Source organism: Mastacembelus armatus, chromosome 15, assembly GCF_900324485.2.
Source record: "Mastacembelus armatus chromosome 15, fMasArm1.2, whole genome shotgun sequence".
Classification (NCBI taxonomy): domain Eukaryota; kingdom Metazoa; phylum Chordata; class Actinopteri; order Synbranchiformes; family Mastacembelidae; genus Mastacembelus; species Mastacembelus armatus.
In genome coordinates, this window is record NC_046647.1 from 13,670,810 (window position 1) to 13,693,490 (window position 22,681).

The window sequence follows — 22,681 nt, forward strand, 5'->3', positions numbered from 1 at the left end:
TGAAAGAGTTACTTCCACAACATGGTTTTTAATTTTCTGCTTTTATTTGTTTGCTGTTGGGCTCAGTGCCAGACAAAAGCAAACAAAATGCCCTGAGGTGTTTCAGTGTTTGTCTACAGGCGCTGAGGCTTGTGGACTTTCACCTGTTTGACCTCCTCAAGCTCCTTTTTACGGGAAACAACACAATTTAGAGAATTTACAAACAACCTGGTTACTTTTGCTGCAATGCTGCCACTTGAACATGGATACTAAAGTATTGCATCACAGCTAAATAAACACACACAAACACACCCATGTTTATTTTCTGCGCTCACCTCTTGTTTATCATCACTCTTCTGGACGTCGCTGTTCGGCGGCCTACGTCACGTTAACGCACCAATCAGCTGGCTTGTTGTGGTTGTCTAGAAAGTGAGTTGATTCTATGATGCGGTGCCAGCGAAAACGTGAAGTCGTGTAATTGGTTGCGCAGTGGAGTTTCAGTTAAATTCCTCTGCAGCTGAAGTGACTCCCCCTCAGCACAACTGAGCTCTGCCATCCCATAACACTTCACGCAGAGCAAACTTTTGCAGCTCTTAAATCTCTATTTAACTTTTTCAAACCTGCTTTTTTTTTTTTTTTACTTTGAATCATGTTTTGGGCAGTCTTGTGCGTGGTCATAGCCTTTGCGTCCTCGCCAGCAAAAGCGCAAATTTCCAGCCGGTATGTGGTCGGATGTCCTGCTCGGTGTGATAAGTCGATGTGTCCTCGGCTGCCAGCGGACTGTCAGGCGGGACAAACCCTCGACGCCTGCCAGTGCTGCCTGGTGTGCGCGTCCGGCGAAGGGGAAGCATGTGGCGGCAGCGGGAAGCTCGGGGACCCGATGTGCGGAGAGGGAATGGAGTGCTCGGTCTCCGGTGGGGTGGCATACACTGTGACGGTGAGGAGGAGAAGCAAGAGTGGGATTTGCGTGTGCAAAGACGCCGAGCCGGTGTGTGGCAGCGATGGGGTGTCCTACCGCAACATTTGCGAGCTGAAGAGGGTCAGCCGCAGGGCGCAGAAGCTGCAGCAGCCACCTGTTCTTTTCATTCAGCGGGGAGCCTGCGGGAAAGGTAACGCTCAGGTTGTTTGAATGAGGAACACAGGACCAGCGTGAGCCCCAAAACAGTGAGATGTTGATAAGAAATAGTTGGGAGTTAGATTATTAACTGACTACAGGAGTTATATATAAATCCACTGTTCTGTATTTGGAGTTCTTTCCAAACCATCTATTGTGAAACTAAATGACTGTGCTTTTTCTTCAAATCTCTATGTCAGTCACTGGAGGTCTGAAAAGGTCTTTTCCCTGTTGGCTTTACCTTCATTCTTTACAACATGCTCTTGAACATGACCCCTCAGATTGTTCTGGGCGTTTGTGGCCTGAACTTCACACAGATGTTCCAACTTAAAGCTGCATTCAGCAGCACACACTCCCCCAGTGTCTGGGTTAACAAGAGAGGCTGCTCGTGTGCTTCCCTCTTGTTCCTGCAGCCTCTTTCAGAGAACTGTTTTTACTTTTGCTCGGTCCAGTGAAGTCAAGTCATGAGCTCTCCCCTGATGTAAAGCTTGCTGCAACCCTTTTGATGATCTGTGGCATGTATAACCACCAGTCACATGGCTTTAATCCCTTCAATTGTTTTCATACAGCTCAGAGCAGGGCAGCCTGCTGAACATTAGCTGAACAGAAAAGAATTTTTCAAAGCCTGATAAGTATGATAAAGTCCTTTATTAAACAGTGCTGAAGTGATAAATGTGTAATAATTGGTGTGAGTGTTTCAGTATAGATCTGTGCTTTATCAGACTGTCGTGCGAAAAGTATTTCACCCTAATCAGTGGAGCTCAATAATAAGCAGACATCATTCTTCCCTTCTGCTGCCTGACTGAGTGTGCACATTCTGTAGTTTTATTGGGGACTCATTCATCATCAGTAATGTTATATGTGTGCGATAAATCAGAAAACGGTCAGATTCGGACACACGCATTTGTGAGGTCACAGGTGGTAAAGACATTGTAGAGTTCTCCAGTTTTGCTGTGTGTGTATGTGTTTTACATATGTCAATCGGATGTCACCACCACGTGTACACATCTCTGCATGAAGAGCTCCAACACCTGTTGCCTCATGGACCTATATCTTACTTCAAGACCCGGAAACCCATTGGCCTCTAACCCGAACCCCCAACTCAACCTCCCAACTCCTTCCTCTTCCTCTTTTTCTCCTTCAGTGTCTCTCTCCCTCTCTTGTGTTTCTGTTGTCACTCATAAATCAGGCTTAACAGTTCCATGAAGGAATGCCTGGCACTGATTCAGGGCCATAATTCATCCTCTGTTGAATTTTAAAACAGGCAAGAGACACAGAGGAAAACGCAAAATTAGCAACCCATATTTTTGGAAAAGGTTTGCATGTACATCAGAAACTCGTGTGGGTACGATTCTGGGGCAGATTCTATCGCCACATTTTTTTTTTTTTTTTTTTTTTTTTTATCACTCATGTAAGCAATATAAATGGTAAAGTCACTGCCAACATCTAACCATGTCTGAAAGAAAGCAAGACTGTGGTGAGTGCTATTGATTTTCAAGGCACCCAGTGAAAATTTCCATAGCTGCAATAAAACGAGTCACATTTCATTCTGTACCTCAGATGTGTCTCTGTCCAAGTTCTTGGTGAATAACCTTAGCATAGGCTGTAATCAAGGCTGTACAGTTTGAATTGCAGAAGCTGACATGGAAAAGAAACTCAATCCCCAGTGAGACCCTTCAACTTGGCCCCAACACACACAAGTACATGTAGCATGTATGATGTCATTTCATCTCTGAACGAAAATGACGGTTGGCAAGAAAAGTTAGGTCAGCTATTGCTCTGACCTTGAGGTAATAGTGACAGCAGAGAGACTGATGAATACTAAGGCCAAAATTGAACCAAGACTGCACTGGTCTTTATTGCACTGCTAGTTGGTTTTGCAGAATGCACTTCATGACTCCAGCTAGTGGCATGTGCTGAATGTGCACATTCTTCCCAGACGCGTCCCAACCGCTCATAATATTACATAAAACATTTTTTGTGCATGTTGCTCTGTCTGTCTTTCCTCCAGTTTCTGCACGTCTGCCTGCCTGTCTGCCTGTCTGTCTGTCTGTCTGTCTGTTTTGCTTCCTGTCTGTGATGCCTGTAATTTTCCTGTGCACGTCTTTATTTCTCATTTTGCATTCTCTTTTTCCTGAAGCCTCCTCCATAGACATCCATTCCTCCTGAAAACTTGTGTAACTCATATAATGCTGACTTCAACATAAAAACAATATGTGACTTGACAGGCCCTGTATGCCTTCTGCTCACCAGGCCATGATAAATATTACAAAATGTTGCACTGAGCTTTGGCACTAAATTCAGTGTTAAGACTTAAGGTTTAAAAATTTATAGCTTATATTAAGTAGTTTAAATCAAATGGATATTGTATTTTAAACTCTAAGGATTGGAACGTGCAATTATAGGTTGGTGGCTGCCTGTGTGTTTGATCCCCATACATAGTTTTCTACTAACAAAATGTGAAGTGGTTTCATGGTATGCTGATATAACTGTCTCCAACTTATTTGCCTGCATATGTGTGTGTGTGTGTGTGTGTGTGTGTTTTTTTCTGGTTGTGTTATGGGCAGCCACTCTGGGATGAAATCCATAACAGAAAAATAATGTTCTCAATTGCATTAAAACAAATTGAGACAAAATTAGAAATGGAAAAATGTGAAAATGTGGTTAGTTAGACCTTCTCTCTCAGTTGCCCAGTGGGTCACCTCAAAATGTTGCCACAGTGTCATTGTGATATTGTAAACAGTGGAAAGCTCAAAAGTATATCTTCCTAACTGTGGAAAAGCAGAGCCTCATTAAAATAAATGAGTCATGATTGTATGTTTTTGGGCCCCTGCATTCTGTCAAGTCATTAAAGATGTGAATTAAGCCAAAATCAGGGACCTAGTGGAATTTCCTTTAATAATAGCACACTCATAAGTAAATGATTGTGCTTGCCCTGACTCTTAATGCTCTGTTTAAGCTTCAGTAGCTTAGTTTCCACTTTAAAGCCAATTAAAATCAGAACAGAAACAGCAGAACAAGTAGATCATTTACCTTTTTTAAATTATATACCACCGTTGTTTGAGAATGAACCCTATCACCCTACCACCATAGAAGACTCAGAAAAATCTACTTTCAATTCATGACCCTGGTGAGCCTCAGTTTGGCCAACAGCAGATAAACTATGTGTGTTGTTGCATGAAGAGCAGCAGCAGACCTTACAGTATCCACATATTTATCTCCAGTCCAGAGGATAAGAAAAGCTGCTTCCGCCTGCAGGCACCAATAAAACAGCGGGTAGTAAGTATGGGAAAATTCAAAAAGAAAAGAATCTGAGATTTTGAGTGGGGACCCTTGGGGTGAAGGTCAATGTGTGGAGAGAGAATGGGGTAATGAATAAATGGGGTGATGAGAAAAGGGAGGCTTAGACTGTATGTGTGTGTGTTTATGTGTTCAAAGTTTTGGGTTAGAATAAGTTTTAGTTTCAGGTCTGATCAAGGCTGATTATAGGCATTTAGGATTAGGGTTAATATTAGAGTAACAGGCTATTAACTAACAATGAACAACTAACTAGAAGCCACTTTTCTCACATCTACAAAGCCTAGAGGTTACTTCGGATCAGGAGCTATTTGGGATTTCCAAATAATGAATCAGCAGCTCACCTCAGCTCATTGTTTATCTGCCTGTTCTGTAAATGTACTGCTTTGGTTCAAAGATAGCATTATTTTTAGCCTCACCAGGCAGCTGTTTTCAGAGAACAGGCTTTATAAACACACTGAAAGCTGCTGAATGTAATATTGGACTTTCATAACGTGGCCAGAGGCACAACTCCATAAATGTTGCTCCATAACAGTTTTATGTGTAAACAAGCAATTGTTTGCTGACATGTTGACTTAAAAAGGTAAATGATATGTCAGTGTTGTGTTTCTGCTGCCCTGAGTCACTGTCTACATTATGTGAGATACAGTATCTCCCTATTTCCTGCCCTCGTATAAATATATACATGTTCCACATACGGTTGTTGCCAGTTATCTGTTTCATCTGTTTCTATATGGCGATGCCTGCACCTACAGGCCTTCTTGAGTTCTCTTCTGGCAACAGTTCTGTAGTAAAAAAATGCTACAAAAGCATTATGTGGATTAGACACATTAGACAGAAAGCTTTCCTGCTTTCTAAGCAGTAAAATAATGTGTATATACACTATAGTATTATATAGTATATATTAAATTGTATATATTAAACAAGCAACAAATTATTTATTGCAGAGTTGTGCACAATGTTTAATTTATGATTTTATCATCTCCATTTGTTTCTGGTGGGCTTATAAGTTTGCTTATATCATCACATTTTCTTTGTCGAGGTAGCAGTGTGTCTCTGGTACTAAATTTCAGTGTGTGTGTGAGGAGACAGCACTCATCATAACACGGTGAGGTGGAGGAGACTGAGAGCCAGTATGACTGCTCCAGAAACAGCACAGGTTCTGAACACTGTGCCTGCTCTCTAACTGCCATCCTATCAGAGCTGACCAGACACCCCTCTGGGTGTGAAGCTATAGCACAGGGAAAATGACTTTCCATTACTTTCCTCTTATTATGGTAAGAAACTAGTGTGCCATTTAATCAAATTCAATATTGGATCTGTAGTTATAAAGGTCAATAAGAAAAATACTTTTGATTGTTTGGAAGAAAGCGGTTTTCATTTGTTTATGAAGCATGGGAATGTTGGTCACTTAGTCCCTTGTTTCAATAAAATTTTGTATATGATGAGACCTATTATCTTTGGTGATCACTCACTATTTCTTTGGCTCCCTCAGCATTTCCAAGTGTTGGGTTTCCCTGGGAAATATCTATTAAATTGACCATATGGTGCATAAAAATTTATGCAGACATTCGTGGTGCCCAGAGAATATATATTATAGACTTTAGAGGTCATGTGACTGACTGGATTGCCCACCTCATCAGTTCAAAATTTCAATTTGTCCAGTGTATGCAAAACTGATCAGTCACATCAGTCTCAGCTGTACTTTCTGTTTAGTCTTATTTAACAAATAATTATTTAACACTGTCCCTAAGTACACTATACCAAATCTGTCTATCATTAGATAGATAGATAGATAGATAGATAGATAGATGGATGGATAGATTGTTTTCCCTGTGATTAAAATGGTTTCATCCTATATAATTTAATGGCAAGATGGCTCACTCATTCCATGCCTCTGTTAGCATAACTGCACCTCAAGTGGAAACCCTTCACTGCAATCAGCAATATCCCAGGGCTTATGGGTAGGCAAATTCTGTCCACTAGGAGAATGTGATGACTGAAAATGGTCCTGGTAGGACAAAACAGTTTGAGGTACGTGGCAAAATAAGGGTTCTGAATGGAAGGGGAGTCTTGATTCATTCCTTTGGTTAAACTGTCTTTTGGGTAGGACCTAATTACCAGGTAAATCACTCAACATTTCCTGACTTGCCCAATGCTGGATAGATGGTGGGATGGGTGATTCAGGGAATCTGGCAGTCTTTATACATACCGTGTCATACACTGTGCGAGAGTGGTTTTATACTTGTGAGGACAAAATCGGTGTGTATCTAAAATCATGGGTTAGGAAAAGGTTAAATGTGAAGGTAATGTATTTATATAGGAGGTTTTATGGCCACGGTGAAGTGTTTGTAAATGAGTGTGTGTTTGTGTGTCAGACCTGACCTAGACAGTCTTAACCGCAGAGGAACTGTCATCTGTTATTTTCTCTATGTGTTATGATAAAGGGCAGTTTTATTTGGTAGGTTTCTGTTCTCACACACCACTTACATCATGCAGTATTTCAGTGCATCATTTGTTTGTTCTTGCTTGTCTGATGTTCTGTGTGTGTGTGTGTGTGTGTGTGTGTGTGTGTGTGTGTGTGTGTGTGTGTGTGTGTGTGTGTGTGTTTCCAGCTCAGGATAACCCAGACAGCCCAAGACACAAATACAACTTCATCGCTGATGTGGTGGAGAAAATTGCTCCATCTGTGGTTCATATTGAACTTTACCGCAAGTAAGAGCAGTGCACACGTGTGTGTGTGTGCATTTGTGTCCGTGTGTGGGGTTGGGGGCAACACACTAGAATTTACAGCGCACCTGTATATTTAGTGTATTTAATAAGACCACCTAACTCTACACTTCATTCTTCTTTTCATTTTCACAAGCTTTTATGCTCTTTTATCTCCGCTTCCCTTCTTCTCCGACGCCTCGATTCTTCATCTGAGGAAACTCAGTTATGTCTGTCATGGTCATGGTTTGTGAAGTGGCGAAGATCTGCAATGCTCTGATTTCCACCTTTCTGTCTGACCCTCTTCCATCTTTCCTTGACTCAAATCTGTCTCTTATCTTCCTGTTTCTTCTCTCCTCCACTGTTGCTGCCTCAGTTTGACTTCAAAGTGGTTTTTCATTGATGTTGTGCTGTCTATTAGTGCTGCAGTGTCTGTTCACCCCCGTATTGTTTTTTACATATACTTAATCTCTTCGGCTCACATTTCAATACTTACGGTACATGCCTGTACTTTCTGTATTTACATTCTGTTCACAAAACCTGTGCAGACACTCACACTCTAAACTTTGTTTGCCTTCAGCTTTCTTGCACTGCTGTTACATCATGCATTAGTTTTGACGTCTTCTCAGTTTATTTTTCTAGAAGTAGAGAGCTGTTAAAAGAGTGAATACCAGCACTCTAATTACCTTCTCCTCCTTCCCACCAACCTTTCTTTGCCCACACAGGATGACCTATTCCAAACGGGAGGTGGCAGTGGCCAGTGGTTCTGGCTTTGTTGTGTCAGAAGATGGCCAGATTGTGACCAATGCCCACGTAGTTGCCAATAAGCACCGGGTGAAAGTGGAGCTGAAGAGTGGCGCCTCCTATGACGCCAAAATCAAAGATGTGGACGAGAAATCGGACATCGCCCTCATCAAGATTGACACTCCGGTCAGTAAAAGAGCTCTACCACTGACATGTCTGTATGCAGAGGATCATGGGAGTCATTTCAACCAGCCATTTGTCACCAAGAAATAAGCATGCAACTGGCCAGTTTTATATTTTTTTGTGCACAGACTAAATAAATGAGTCAGACCCATGCTACCTTTTTTTTTTCCCCCTTTTTCTAGTTTTTATGCTAAATAAAGCTAATTGCCTCCTTGCTCAAGCTCCATAGTTAGCATACAGACAGTGAAGTGGCACTTATATGGGAAGAGTATTTAGAAAAATGTGAACTATTTCTTTAGAAACCAGCTCTCTGAGATGTGAATGGCTTATGATCACAGAGTCAGGCTTCCAACTAAACTTTTTCTTTTTCATCGCAAAGTTTTCTGCACTGTCAGCCAGTGCAAAAAGATCAAAACATTAATTCAGTGTTTTACAGTTCTCCCATCAAGCTGTGGGGAAATTTGAAAAATTAGTCTGCCATGGAAGTATTCTGTCTAGGAGATTATTCAGAATGCAAGTGAAGTAATGGTAGGAATGGTGGTGTTCAGCAGACAGATATTACACTGTTCTACTCATGAGCAACTTACACAGAAAATCACTTAACACCAAATGGATATGACCAGTTTAAAGCAAGTGCTGATAATTAAAGGAAAAGTATAGTAAATACCTTTCCACACTTTGCTGTGCATGACATAGTGCATGTGTTTTTACGCTCTTAATTTCACCACATCACTGACTGTCTGTGTTTATATTGCGTGTCTACTGAGAGATCTGTGTTATATGAAAGAATGTGTGGCAGAAAGCCAGAACTTTTTTCATGGCAGTCATAGCAGAGCAGAGTACATTATGGAGCTGGGTGACACAGCTGAAGACATGGTCATGATAGTAACGCCAGGTGTATTACAAAACATTCAGGTTTTGTTTGACCACGTGAGTGAACGGTGCAGAAAAGAGACGTGACAGACACTTTGTTTTTGTTCATCCGTTCATGAAATCTGCTCCATCTGTTAATGGCAGATTGGTCTGCATTCAGAGGGGTTTCCGAGTTTGTTTGCACCACATGTTCAGTATGTACACTCTGTTGCTGCAGATTCAGAAATGACTATTACTCCATGTTGTAAAAGCATAAAAAATATCCCATGGTCATCTGGTCAACTTGCAAAGGTATTTTTTCTATAATGCCTGCAGAAATAATTTTGCAGCTTGTCATTTAAAATGCATTTCTAGCATTCCTCTAGATGACTTATCTAGTTGGCAAACAAATTATTGTAATAAAGCAAGTTATATGTAATGAAATGACACCAAATGTATCCATGGTGTCATACTGCTAGAGAACACATTCAACATTATGAGCAGACTTTGTTTTGATAAGTGAATATAAGTCATTGTGTGACATCTCATCAGGTTATTCAGGCCACGAGTCAGTGATGGAGTTCCAGATAACCTGTGGGCACTTTGGAAACACCATATGATTTTAATTTAAATGGTATTTCAGCTGATGAGAGGTGTGTTTCTGTGTGTCTATGTGTGTCTGTGTGTCTGTGTGTGTGTGTGTGTGTGTGGAGGAGGTAGTGAGAGTTTTAATACATGGGGAAATTAGAGGATGACAGAGTTTTAATGAGAGGGCAGTAGGGTGAGCAAAGTTGTCATTTTGGATTACATTTAAAGGGGTAAATATAGTCATCCAAACTTGTTGCTTGAAAGTATTTTAGTTCAGTATCTAACAAGTAATAACAGGCTTTCAGCTTTGAGATGTTATTCTTTTATCCAACGATAATTTATTTAAGCTATAGATAATGGACCGTTGTCAAAAGCAAATCTTAAAGAAAATGTAGATCTTTGTAGTTCAAGTCAAAATACAAGTCTTCATAAGCACATTAAAAGTCAGTTGTCTCTGAAGTCTCTGAATGCTGGCCATGAATATGATGCAGTATGGCTCCATAGAGTAGTGAACATTTTAGAGTAAAGATCTTCTTAATTTAAAAGTGCACAGAAACTTTGAATGTGAAACTAATTTCAACTTTAGCTCAAGAAGGATATCAGATTAGAATTTTAGTTTAAAAGTTGCATGTCCACACACAAAAAGTTGGCTATTTTGAAGCAAAATTACCATGTGTTTATAAATTCACATCCAGACTGGTACTGAGTGCACCTCTTTTATCTTCCATGCTCATTTGCATCAATCCTTGTCTTCTGTCTGTGTTTATCTGCTCCTTATTCTATTCCTTATTGCAATGTCATTATTAAATAAAAGCTGCCTGCTGCCAGAGTCAGCATTTCAGAAGCAGCCTCAGACAATCAATAAACAATTGCACCAGTTTATGAGTGGGGATGTTTAAGAAGTTTCTTAATCACTTGCTTCTCTCTTCTTTCTCTTTCCTTTTCTATGTGAAATTGGAGTTTATTGGTAGCAATGCCCAGTCCCTTCCTGGGGCTGTGGTCTATCCCTCAGCACTGGGGAATACATTACTCTGTGTGCAGCAGCTGGAACCTCAGAAGGGAAGGGGGAAAGTGCTGTACTCACTTGTTCCTGTGGAGAGTGTATGGAAGGAAAAGACAGCAGGAGAGAGAGAAAAGGGGGAGCGATGTGGTCAAGGCTTAGAAAATGGATCCATATGTTTGGAGGACGATGTGAGCTAATAGGCTCATGAGTGCATTATGTGATGTGGCAATTGCACAATAAGGATAGATCTCATTGAGCTTTAAGTTTTAAAAGGTCTCTGCTTACATTCATTAGCTCAGCCTGAATTTGGACTTGGTTGCATTCACTTGGAAAAGCTTACGATGAACTGGATGCTTCATTTAGTATACCTGGAAGGACTCAGTCTGACTTGGAAAGACATTCATTCAATCATACTGACATATGTTGACCCCCACTGACTTGGACTGTGTTGGAATGACTTCGCTACACTTAAATGTACAGTGCAGGATATTTTCCATATCATTCCAGATGATTTTTGATTTTAGCACAGGAATTAAGTAGTCGTGCATCCATATTTGGCTTTGTTTACACTGCAGCTCAAAAATTATTTCAGTGAAATGATTATGGTAAACTATTGACTAACCCCCCCCCCCCGAACCATGACTGTGGAAGTTTCATAGCTTCATAACCATAACTCAGCAGATTTCTCAAGCCTTGGATTTTCTCAGCCTAGCTGCCAATTTGTAACCATGGCCAACCACAGTACTGCAGCAAAAAGATCCTCTGTGGCCCAAAAAATATTTTCCCCATAGACTCTCATTATAAAAGGAGATTTGTAAAACTTCTGGCTTGATTTCTTCAAGCCAAAAAATACCTTTTTTGTGTGTATTGTGTAGTACTGGAAGATCCACTGGGAAGTTTGCTAACACCGGTGGTTCTGTCCTGCTTGTAAACATACCAGAAACTGCAGCTAAACCTGAGATAGAGCATACATTCAGACTAGTCCTTATACACAAATTCTTTTTTTTTTTTGTAAGAACAAGTCAAAAATCCAACCTTTGTTTTGTTTGCCTATGTGTGTTTTTCACAAAAGTAACTGTTAAAATAGTTTTATGTTGATTTAATTTTGCATTTGCCCCACAACTCCAATAAAGGAGGCATTAATTAAACCCTCATGCCAAAAGCAGCTTTATAAGTGTTGTAGCATGGCAAAGAAAACTGGTCTCATGTGTCCCACATGGTCTCCTAAAACAATGGCACTGTGTATCTCTGAATTACCCATCACCTACTATTATGACTCTCACATCATCCTCTCTGGGAAATTTTCCTCGTGCTGGTTTGGACTGTTCTATTATTGGAATATGTGTGTGTGTGTGTGTGTGTGTGTGTGTGTGTGTGTGTGTGTTTGTGTTTGTGTGTAAAAAGGAAAGAGAGGGAATTTGCCTCCATGTCGCCATGTGTCCCTGATCAGTAACACTGGTTAAATGTTTACATGGAAAGTAAGAAAGGTCTGTGTTTCCCTACAGGAACAGTACTGACAAAAGCAAACTTGGAGTCAATTATTCTGATCAGTATTGGTATGCGAACTCAGATGGGTTTAAGATGCCTCACTTGCTCCTACTGGGGGATGTGGATGACACACTCTGTTGCCAGTGGAAATGCACTGCATGCTGCCCTTAAGAGGAAATGAATCACATCCTCCTGTCTTCCCGACCCATCCTCTCTCCTTCCATCCCTTTTTCTGTAACCAAAATGGCTCCCATGCTTAAGGATGGAGTTGGGTGGGAGTCAAGGAAAATACACACACTCTTTTGCCCTTCTGGGTCTTGATACACTTTGTGTTGACCTACGTTCTGGCTATGCAATTGTTTTCCAATTGTTTGACGTCACCTCAAATGCGTATGAAGCTTGATAGAAAGTTTCAAATCATCCACCAACGTAACTCTGTTTTAAAGGGGCTTTAGAGCACATACTGTATTGTTTAGAGGTTAGTTCACTCAAAAAGGATAAAACACATTTTCAAATTTATCCCTAGTGGAACATAGTCATGCAAACTTTTTGTTTTCTTTGGCCAGGTTTCTGATCCTCCACTGAAACTGGAAAAGCTGTTGCTTTGAACCGTGATTAAAAATGTATTTTCAGATGTGGATGTCTGAAAACCTGAGCAAATTAACTAAAACCTTCTAGATACCACGAGAGGTTAATGAGAAAATATGTTTTTCATTTGAGTGAAGCAGCACTTAGCCAGTGATGTCTTTTATTATTTACTTACTAAGATAGGCTTTAGGAAAGTGAACCACGGACAGGCAGGGTCTTAACCCCCTGGTTCTTAAACGAGGACCCAGGGACCATCTGAGTTGCTTTGGGAAATTCCACTGTGATCTCCCAGCCCTATAAAGAATAGTCTAGACAGCAGAGTGACCACAGTAGCGATATATAAACCTATAGGAATTAGTATTATCATAGGTTTTACTCGTGCCACTACAGTGGAACATTTATCTATTTTCTTATCCCATTTAAAGTATGGCCTAATACTGTAGGCTACAGAGAAATGAAGCACATATAGCCTACTGTAGGAATTCTTCCTGAAGCAAATAATGACATAATAAGACCTCATCTCCTCTCATCATTGTGATTTGTGCAGTTCAAAGTTTTGTGGTGTCTAGCCCGAGTTGAGACGCCCTCAAGTCCTTTGAGCTCACATGCAAACCTACATGGAATAGAACATAGGCACAGAGCTCACAGACATATGTTTGCTCTTATACAGACTAAAAGCATTCCTAACAACATATGGAAACCATGGTGGTTTGCATACAGCCATTAGGATATGGTTTGGTGTGATTTGAACATGTTCCCGTTACATACAGTGCAAGGAATTGGTCATTGGTCACTTACATGGTAGCTTTTGTAACTGTGTTGAAATTATCTTCAAAAAGACCAAGGCTAAATAATGGCAGCTCTTAGTATCAACGCTGCATCTCTCTGTCAGCTTATCTGTCTGTCGCTTTGCCTTTGTCTCCACGTCACCTGTGATAAAATGCATCTGTGCAGGAGGCTGAATCAAAACTCATTTTAGCACCAGAAGATAAGAAAAGAGGGGAGTTTTTCTCAGCATGTGCCTCTTCTTTAAACTACTTCTAAAACATTTTAGTGCCCCCCTTCTGTCCTCTTATCCAAAGAATTTGGATAACTTGCTTTTTTCTGACATGGGAGAGCGAAATCCACAGAATCATATTGAGGCATCGAGATGGTCTCCTGCCAAACAAAACAAAAAGCTTTCGTTTTTAGATATGATGCTATCCTCCTGTCAGACGTTTGCAGCACTTATGGTGTATTTTTCTGAGATTCTCTCAAATTGTTGAAAATTGTTCTCTCAAATATTTCTGGTCATAAACTCATTTCTTCCCAAGTGGGTTGAATGCATCAGTGTACTATCAAACAAAACTGTGCTTGACTCATTCGTTTCATATTCCCAGACTTGCTTCCTGTGGTTTGTGGTGTTAGCTGTGCCCCTCTTTCACCTTGCCTCCTTCCTTTAAGGTCAGCTATACTGTCTTTGGTTTAAGTACAAGTGCGTCGTAACCTTCATCTGAAATAGCAGGGTGAGTCACTTGGGTGGTCAGGAGAACCGGACTCACATGGCAAAATGATTTTCCACAAGTCATTCCAGATTGCTGACTAGTCACGATTAGTAAGTGATATGTAACCTCGGGTCCTTTCACAAAGTTGGACGGTCTGCATGTTCACTGTTTGTTCTGCCTTCCCATCTGGGTGCTGTTTGGTTGTCAGTGAACTGATGCATTTTGCACTCTGTACATTTTTTTCTGAATGCATTGTGATTTTGTGTGGGTGTGTGTGAGATGTGAAGAGATCTCTATAAGCAGCAAAACCTCTGCATCGCCCGCATTCACTGAACTCTTTCAGAACTCATTGGAATTAAGAGCAGTCAAAGTTGACATTTTGGAGACGCAAGGTTTTCACCTGATAGCAACAGTCACCATGACACCACCAGTATCACTAACTGTTATCGTAATCATGGTGACTGGCAGTGGCCAAGTCCTGAATGTCTTGGCAGTGACTCTCTCGTCCTCTCTCTCTCAGCTGTGTATATGTTTCTTTGGCTTCCTCTCCATTTGGTTAGACTCTTATCTCACAGTATGAAGGAGAGTGGGGGTGATCAACTGCTACTGCTGTGTCAGGTGTTTGTTTCGTGTGTTTGTGCATGTTGTTCCTGGTTTACATGTTCACTTGCTTTTAACATTGCCGCACTGATCCCCCACAGGTGTCACACAGCCTGAGACATTTGTGTTGGCAGTGCATTTGATTGGTTTTGCCTGTCTTTGAATGCATGTTTCCATCAGTCCTATTTTCTGTTTTTAGTTCCATTTGTTTAGAACTCAGTCGTCTGCTACTTATTTATTTACATCTGCAGACATCAATAAACATTAAGCAAAAACTGTATTCATGGGAAGAAATGTTTTATATTTTAAGAATGAGAGTAATATGTGACTTTACCGGCTGTGACTGTTTGCATATAGATCCTTTTTGTCTGCGTGTACAGCCTGTGTAGTTGTTTTCACTTACCTTGCAGCCTCCTCTAGCTCCTATTTATAACCCCAAGTAAACAAAGTAGATATACAGGAGGAGCACTTGGGACAGGTCCTTTTTTTTCTAAGATAGTCCTCGTCTGCCATCAGGGTGTTGGATCTCAACATAATGTTGGAATCCATGGGCTTTGACTGCAGCCTGCCTGGTAGAGCTGATTAAATTCAGAGAGTGAAACTTTACTTTGGATGGGTAAATATATATCTTTTCTTTGTTTGTCTGCAGAGGCAAGCTCTCAGTAGCTTGGTTTTCACTGGCCTGGGTAACAGGCCTACCCAGAGCTTAAGGTAGTCATTACTTACTATATATCAGTGAGTTTCCCACCATCAGCTGTCTGTTTGGCACACATTCGCCATCAGGAGTGATTTGTCAGCTGAACTAGCTACACTGTCAGTCCAACAAATAAGCGTTTCATCTTTATTATTAGCATTTTGAGTCGTTTGGCACCAATGTCATTTCTTCCTACAGTGGAAAACCGTTGCCATATCAATTGGGTTGTTTTCAGAAGTTTGCTGGTTTTCCTGGTGTCCCCTTATAACAAACACACCATTATGAGAAGTCCATAAAACTTTGTTGAGTAATTGCAATGAAAGCAACGGTGAGTTTGTGGTTTTCTTTTCTGGATCTACTCATTAGTTGAAAATACAAATATAAATACAAAACAAAAAAGATTACTACTTCATAAATTATCTATGAAACAGATTAGCAATGTTTCTCTCACATACACTGAGTTTTTAGACAGTATAATAAGCCAGTTCTTTCCCCATCTGATTTTATTGTGCTTAACCCTCCATTAAAAGAGCAAGTAAGCTCTTGCAGGGATTCAGATAGCTTGTCTGTTGCAAGGTTAAATAAGCAGCCAGCGGAGGGGCTTTCCACTAACACACACACAGCATCTCTTTGGAACAACCCCCCAGTATTGATTTTACATTCTGACTCTGTGAAAACCTTTGAATGGAGATCATTTTATCTGAAGTTCAGGAGCAGGACCACACCTCAAACACTTCTCTTCCTGTCATGCATCTATAAATACCTTCCTGCCCTGCATGTCTGTCTAGTCTTATTTCCCATGCCTCTCCGCCTCCCCTTGTTTCATTTTCCATAGGGGTTCTCATCATTCCTGTTACTCCAACTCTGCATTTATCTTCATTAAATTCCTTTGCGTTGAATTTGATGCTGTAGACAAACTGTAAAACACTGTAGCAGAAGTTCTCTGGTTTGACCTGCACGCAGTTTCTCCTGGTACTTTGCAGCACCTTGGAGGTGCTGGAGTTCTGTACATTCAGGCTGTCCCAGTGTCTTCAGTCTCTGCATGTGATCCCAGACTGACTCCACACTGCACAGATCTGGGCTCGGGCAGGGCCATCTGCTGCAGGACTTCTGGTTCTTCTTGTCTCTGAAAATAGTTCATCATGAACTGTACTAGGTTCTTTATGAGTGTGTTGTCATGAGCAATGGGCTTGGCTCAATCAGTCATTTGACAGTGTTGCATGATAAGAATCTAAAACATTTAAAGTGCCTAAAACTTTTACACAGTACTGTGTGTCTACATTTATGTTGTCATGCAATAATGAGATCTTGGACATATGTGTTTGTATTTTACATTTCTTAATGTTGCTTTAATTCACAATTTATTAATTTTATGCATTTGCTCCTACTTACACACATACAGTACATGAATACAAGTTTTATATGCAAAGATTTAAGAGTAATTATTTTTTTTCTTAATAACTTTGTCCTTCAGTGAAATGAACATGCTGTGTGTCTGTCTTTCTCACTTGCAGACCAAGCTCCCTGTCCTGTTGCTGGGACGTTCATCAGACCTGAGACCAGGGGAGTTTGTGGTTGCCATTGGCAGCCCGTTTTCCCTCCAGAATACAGTTACTACAGGAATTGTCAGTACAACTCAGCGAGGGGGGAGAGAGCTGGGCTTGCGCAACTCTGATATGGACTACATTCAAACTGATGCTATCATTAATGTAAGTTAAAAAAAATGCAACATCATTGCATGTGCACTTTGATTTTTAACGCAAACACAAATAATAATTGATGTGTCTTTTTGGTTCATAGTATGGCAACTCTGGAGGGCCTCTGGTAAATCTGGTAAGCTATTTTTTATTTTATTTTGTGACAATAGAGCACATTTTTACACTTGCATGAAATGTTAAAATTCATATAATACCTTTCTTTTTTTTAACCAGTCATTAACTTGACGTTTGCTGTTTTAGGATGGTGAGGTGATTGGGATCAACACTTTAAAAGTGACAGCCGGCATTTCCTTTGCCATACCCTCAGATAAAATTCGACAGTTCCTGGCAGAGTCCTACGACAGGCAGTCCAGAGGTATGAGGTCTTGCCGACAGAACTTATGTTTTTGTTTAATTGCTTTTATTCAGTCACTGAGACAAACCGTAGGAGGCAAATTTTGAACATTGGCTGCAAGAGTTGGACGGGGATCCCATGTGCCCATTCAAAGAAGGACCATATAATTCAGTACACCATTTCTGTGCTTGTTATTTTTAATCTCTGCATGCTGTTTTGAGATATAGTTTCTCCGTCTTTTATGAATCTGTGCTGAGCATTACCTAATAGGATTATAACACTGTAAACTAAGTACAAAGTAGAAAATAACCAGTATATGCCAGGTTGTTCTTTTTCTTTACATCTTCTCTCCCTTTACCTCACACTGTGCTTTGGAACAGTGCACACATATGTTTTATGCATGGTAGCCTCTGGTTTTGATTTGTCTGTATGATGAAGTAACTCTCCAGATTTATGATGAAACATGTAAAGGTTGGAATATGTAGATGTGCACATTTCCAGGCTGCAAAACATATGCAAGATAAATGAGACAATCTGGGATCCACTGTCTGGTCCAAAGTAATATTTCTTTAGTGTACATACTGAAAAATATAACTTGGGGTTTCTGATTTTTTTTTAAGCCGCAAGCAGTAAAACTAAGAACCCAGTCCGCTGCAGGTGAGAGGATAAATTATTGGATTTGTAATGTGTTTTTGTCCATCTCTAGGGAGAACAGCTGCTAAGAAGAAATATATTGGTGTCAGGATGATGACTCTCACTCCAGTGTAAGTTACACGCTTGTTTATTGTCAGTGGAATATTATCTATAGAAATGTATTACATGATTCCCTTTCTATGCTTAAGAAAACAGGAAAATGAAGCATTCATGTTTGTTGTTTTGTTGTTATTGATTACTGATTGCTGTTCCTTTTCCATTTCAAGGCTGGTCAAAGAGCTGAAGACACAACACCATGACTTCCCTGATGTTACCTCAGGAGCTTATGTTATGGAGGTCATTGCAAAGACACCAGCTGCAATGTAAGGAAGAGATTTTACCAGTATGACTCCAAAAGAACAAACTGTTGTGGTTTTTAACAGTATGATTTTATTTCTCTCCTCTAACTGTCTGCTGTGCACTCAGAAACACAAACAAACACACACCCTCATACAGAGCTGTCTTAGTAAAACATAAATTCATGGGTCACTCCAGTATGCCTGGAGTGTCTGGCCCTCTAATATGTCCCCCTCCTCCCACAACTGCAGCCCCCTCCAATCAGCCAGCACCACAACTCCAACAGAGTAGAGCTCAGGAGACGCTGAGGTCAGCTATTTCCTTCAAACCTCATGCAGGGAGGATACTAGCTGCACTGTGGTTTTCCTGCGCCTGCTCACCCAGCCCACTCCAGAGTGGTCTCCCCTACAAGGCCTTGTCAAAGTTTACTCATTGCTTAAATCACCCCTTTTTAAGTAATAACATTTCTGTGGTTCTGTTATTCCATGTTATTTTCTAGACTGCACTTTCAAGCTTTTGATCTCACTCTGTTTTCTGTTGGTTTATGGTCACTGGAAAGCTTGACCCTGCTGTAGAGAACCTTTCATTTGCTGTCTTGGAGGTGTTAGAGCATCTGAGTTTAATGAGGGGAATACTGAGCTGCAGTCATGTTAATAGATGCTGTTAAAAGCACAGGTATGGTTGTCTCCATTTACATATGGCTCTGATTAGGCAGCTATGTTGAGAGTTGGTTTTTGATATCACTGCTAGTGATTTCAGGTTCACTGGTTTGTTAATTTTTTTTGCATTATGGGTTTTATTTGGCCAACATGTTTTCATTTTCTTAACACTTCAACCATGGTGTGCTATCAGTCCATGATTAAGATTCTCGCAACAGATGTTACATTGATTCACACTGGTGGCTCAGATTGTGTTCACAGACCTGAGCAAAGTAAAGGTTTGAACACTAGAAATCCACAATGTGTAGTTTTTAAAGCATTGCATTTGTAGTAGGCCATAAAAATAAACCTGCTTAGATCATTTATTTATTCAATCAAGGATAAAGCTATTGAGGTGATGTATGTTTTTGTTATTGCCAAAAAAATACAAAAAAAAAAAAAAAAGCCAACTATGTGTTAGACTGTCTCCAGATATTTTCTGGCTCAGTCAGCTGAAAGCTCATAGGTTCCTTCTGAAGATGTCTATTAAAACAGATATTATGCTTTTAAAAAAATCAAGTATTAGTAATGTTGGATGTGAGATTGATTCAGCATAAACAAAATTCACTGTTTTTAGGAAGATATATATTGATCAGACATTTCTTCTGTCTTCTTTCCTCCAGAGGTGGGCTAAAGGAACACGACGTGATCATCTCAATCAACGAACAGAGGGTCTCATCAGCGACTGACGTTAGTGCTGCCGTTAAGAAAGATGACACATTGAGAGTAGTTGTGCGCCGTGGAAATGAGGATGTTATCCTCACCATTGTTCCCATGGAGATTGATCCTTGACTCTGCACAAATCACACCGTGAGAGCTGGAGCTAGGTGTTACTTTTCACCAGTGGACCTCATACTGGAGAGGGGGTTTACTGACACACTCTCTACCCATGGCCAAAAGCCAGTGGCACTACACATCCAGGAAAATTCTGGTTTTGCCTTGAAAGGAATGACTGTACAGATGCTGTAAAAGCAATGCTGTACTTTGTTTTCAATTTGTAGTCATTAATGCTTTGATCAATGCTACTACTGTTTGGTCACAAACATAAGAAGTGGTTATTGGCATTTTGTTTTTATCTGCTTTTTCTTGTTTTGTGGTTGACGTTTGCTCAGTCAAGACTTCCACTGCAATTTTAAGCATTTTAAAGACTCTGTGCAAACCCAATTTGTATAATTGTTTTCTAAACTAATTTTTTTAAGTACTGTAGAATGTTTTTGTTATGTTATTGGTATTGTGATGTATACTAAGAAGAAAATAAAGGGTTAACCTTTATTTTTTAAACTCACCATGTTTGCTTTCTCATTTTTTTCCATCTCTCATTTACTTGATTTTATACACATACAAAACCAGACAAACACATTTTAAGACAATATTTTCTTTGTGTGTGCAGTTTCCTTATCCTGTGCTCATGCACATGAGAGGGACCTGACACCAATCAGGATCTGGTTTAAATTTCATTTTATTGGCGTCATATGGGCTTGATCGTAGTGTGATGTTATTGTTGGGCCAGGGGCTTTGCAGGCTGACCTCAGAGACAGGAGTGTGAGCCAAGCAGAGAGCTGACCCACGATGCAGTGGCCACAGATGTGGGACTGTGGAGGAATGTGCTTAATCTTTTGGTAGAGTGTTTTGTTTACCATATAAATTTTGGATAAAGATGATTAAGTAGTCCTCATGAAACTGCAGAAACCGCCATGCAACTCAAACTGCTTCAAGATATAGAAGGGGATCTTTGACCAAAAACTGTCAGTAAATTTCAAATCTGCCATAGAAGAACTGCAGATGCAGAAGAAAGGTCTTTTTTGCTGCACTGTCTCCAACAGTTTATAAGAATGTCGAAAAGACAAAGGGACACATTTTGTCATTCAACAGTGTCGCTGCCCAGTTTTTACCTTTAGATTTTAGACCATGCTTCTAATAACAAGTAGATGTTCATTTTCCAGCCCCCTTTTTTCAATATGTGCAGTCTTGATCAAATGACATAGGTGCGACTTTAAAAAAAAAAAAGAAATGTGACAGCAAGTGTTACTGCCCTCTCATGGTTTTATATCATTGTTGCAGTCTCTCATCTTAATTTACCCATCTGACTATGATGTAAATATTTCAGGCAAATGTTACCCGCAGTGTTGAGCTTTTCTGTTTTTATTTGATTTGGCAATGAAATAAAATAAACTGAAATAATGGCTGACTCATTTACTCCAAGACAGAAAAACATTTGGAGAGATTGCAGTATACATACAAAGCACTGGACTCAGCTGTAGACTTTCCCTCTTAATGAAGTCATGACTACCAGACTGCCAAGACCTGAGTTCAAAACCATCAGTCATCTAGGGCCTGGTCGTGTTACCTCACCACCTCTGAGACATGGAGTGACAGTCTCTTTCTGCTGGCCCAAATGCATATAAATCACAGAAATCTGTAGGTTCAACACTGACTAAATAAGGTGTGTCTTTTACGAACTCTTTTGTCTAAACGCTGCTTGGTGACTGAGAAAAACCTTTGTTCATATGGTCATGAACTTGTCACTTTACCGTTGGTATCATGGCATCATAGAATTATAGAGCAGTGAGTAGCTGTGACCCCATGACATCAACAATACAAGGTTATACAGTAACAGACAAAAAACAAATAAACTTATAAACCTATATAACATTTCAAGTGCATCCAACTGGAAGTTAGTATCCCTTTTTCTGAACTGAGACAAGCCATTTCCACAAAGGTCTCTCCATGGCCCATATTTTTGAGGACTTCCACGCTTTGGCAGAGATGTTGTCATCCCTGTCTAGGCTGAGTAATGGCCATTTCACTGTTGATGCAGGTGTGACCACTTTGTCCTGCAGACTTGGGCTGTACATTTGGTTTGATCGCTACATAATTTACTATTACACTTTTACAGTACTACAATTACAATGATTTGGACATTAAATAGCTTTAGTCACTTAAATTATAGTAAATTATAGTTTTCTACAAACTCAAATTGTCCTTATGTGCCAAGTTTGACCACATAAAATGACAAATAAATAAACAAAACAATATAATAATTTAGGACAATCCATTTTATTATGTTATAGTATTTCTTATACAGGCACACAACCACAGACACACAACCTCACACACTCACTCCTATGGGCAATTTAGTCACCAATCAACCTGACATACATGTTTTTGGACTGTTGGAGGAAACCAGAGTAGAAAACCCACACAAGCACAAGGAGAACATACAAACTCCACACAGAAAGGCCCCTGCTGGGCTATTTATTATCCAGTAGTTACTAAGTGTATATGACACAGGCTACATTCAATAAGTCTACAAAAACACTAAGGAAACATTGTTAATAAACATGGTGTGGAGAAGATTAAACAAATAGCGTGTGTTAACTTCTAAAGACAGACGACACCATTAGCAGCGACTGTTTGGCACGTCTTTAAACTCAACCTGTCTAATGTGGTCCTCCAAGGCCCCCTATCGTTTATTTTGCTTTCAGTTTTAAACCAATCACAATAGCGTTTGCTGATACAGTCAAATCACAATAGAACACCCCTCTCGCTGATTGGTCAGCTCGCTTTTAGCAGCGCAGTACATGGGGGCTTTGCCAGGGATCGAGGAGGGAGGGGACA

The 22,681-nt window shown here is 40.2% G+C and overlaps 1 protein-coding gene across 1 annotated transcript; it reads left to right on the plus strand.

Moving 5' to 3' along the window:
- Positions 1–441: 441 nt before the first annotated feature.
- On the plus strand, positions 442–20,348 carry LOC113132201 (serine protease HTRA1A-like). The gene is made up of 9 exons (XM_026310154.2): positions 442–1,088; positions 7,006–7,105; positions 7,825–8,029; positions 16,838–17,032; positions 17,124–17,156; positions 17,282–17,396; positions 18,082–18,139; positions 18,296–18,391; positions 19,687–20,348. The coding sequence occupies exons 1-9, from the start codon at positions 629–631 to the stop codon at positions 19,853–19,855; spliced, it is 1,431 nt and encodes a 476-aa protein (XP_026165939.1). The 5' UTR covers positions 442–628; the 3' UTR covers positions 19,856–20,348.
- The last annotated feature ends 2,333 nt before the right edge of the window (positions 20,349–22,681 follow it).

Excerpts from the sequence above, each read along its gene's own strand:
- LOC113132201 (XM_026310154.2), top strand. The coding sequence starts at position 629 with ATGTTTTGGGCAGTCTTGTGCGTGGTCATAGCCTTTGCGTCCTCGCCA. Across the intron at positions 1,089-7,005 it reads GCGGGGAGCCTGCGGGAAAG|CTCAGGATAACCCAGACAGC; the intron begins GTAACGCTCAGG and ends GTGTGTTTCCAG. Across the intron at positions 17,033-17,123 it reads AAACTGATGCTATCATTAAT|TATGGCAACTCTGGAGGGCC; the intron begins GTAAGTTAAAAA and ends TTTGGTTCATAG.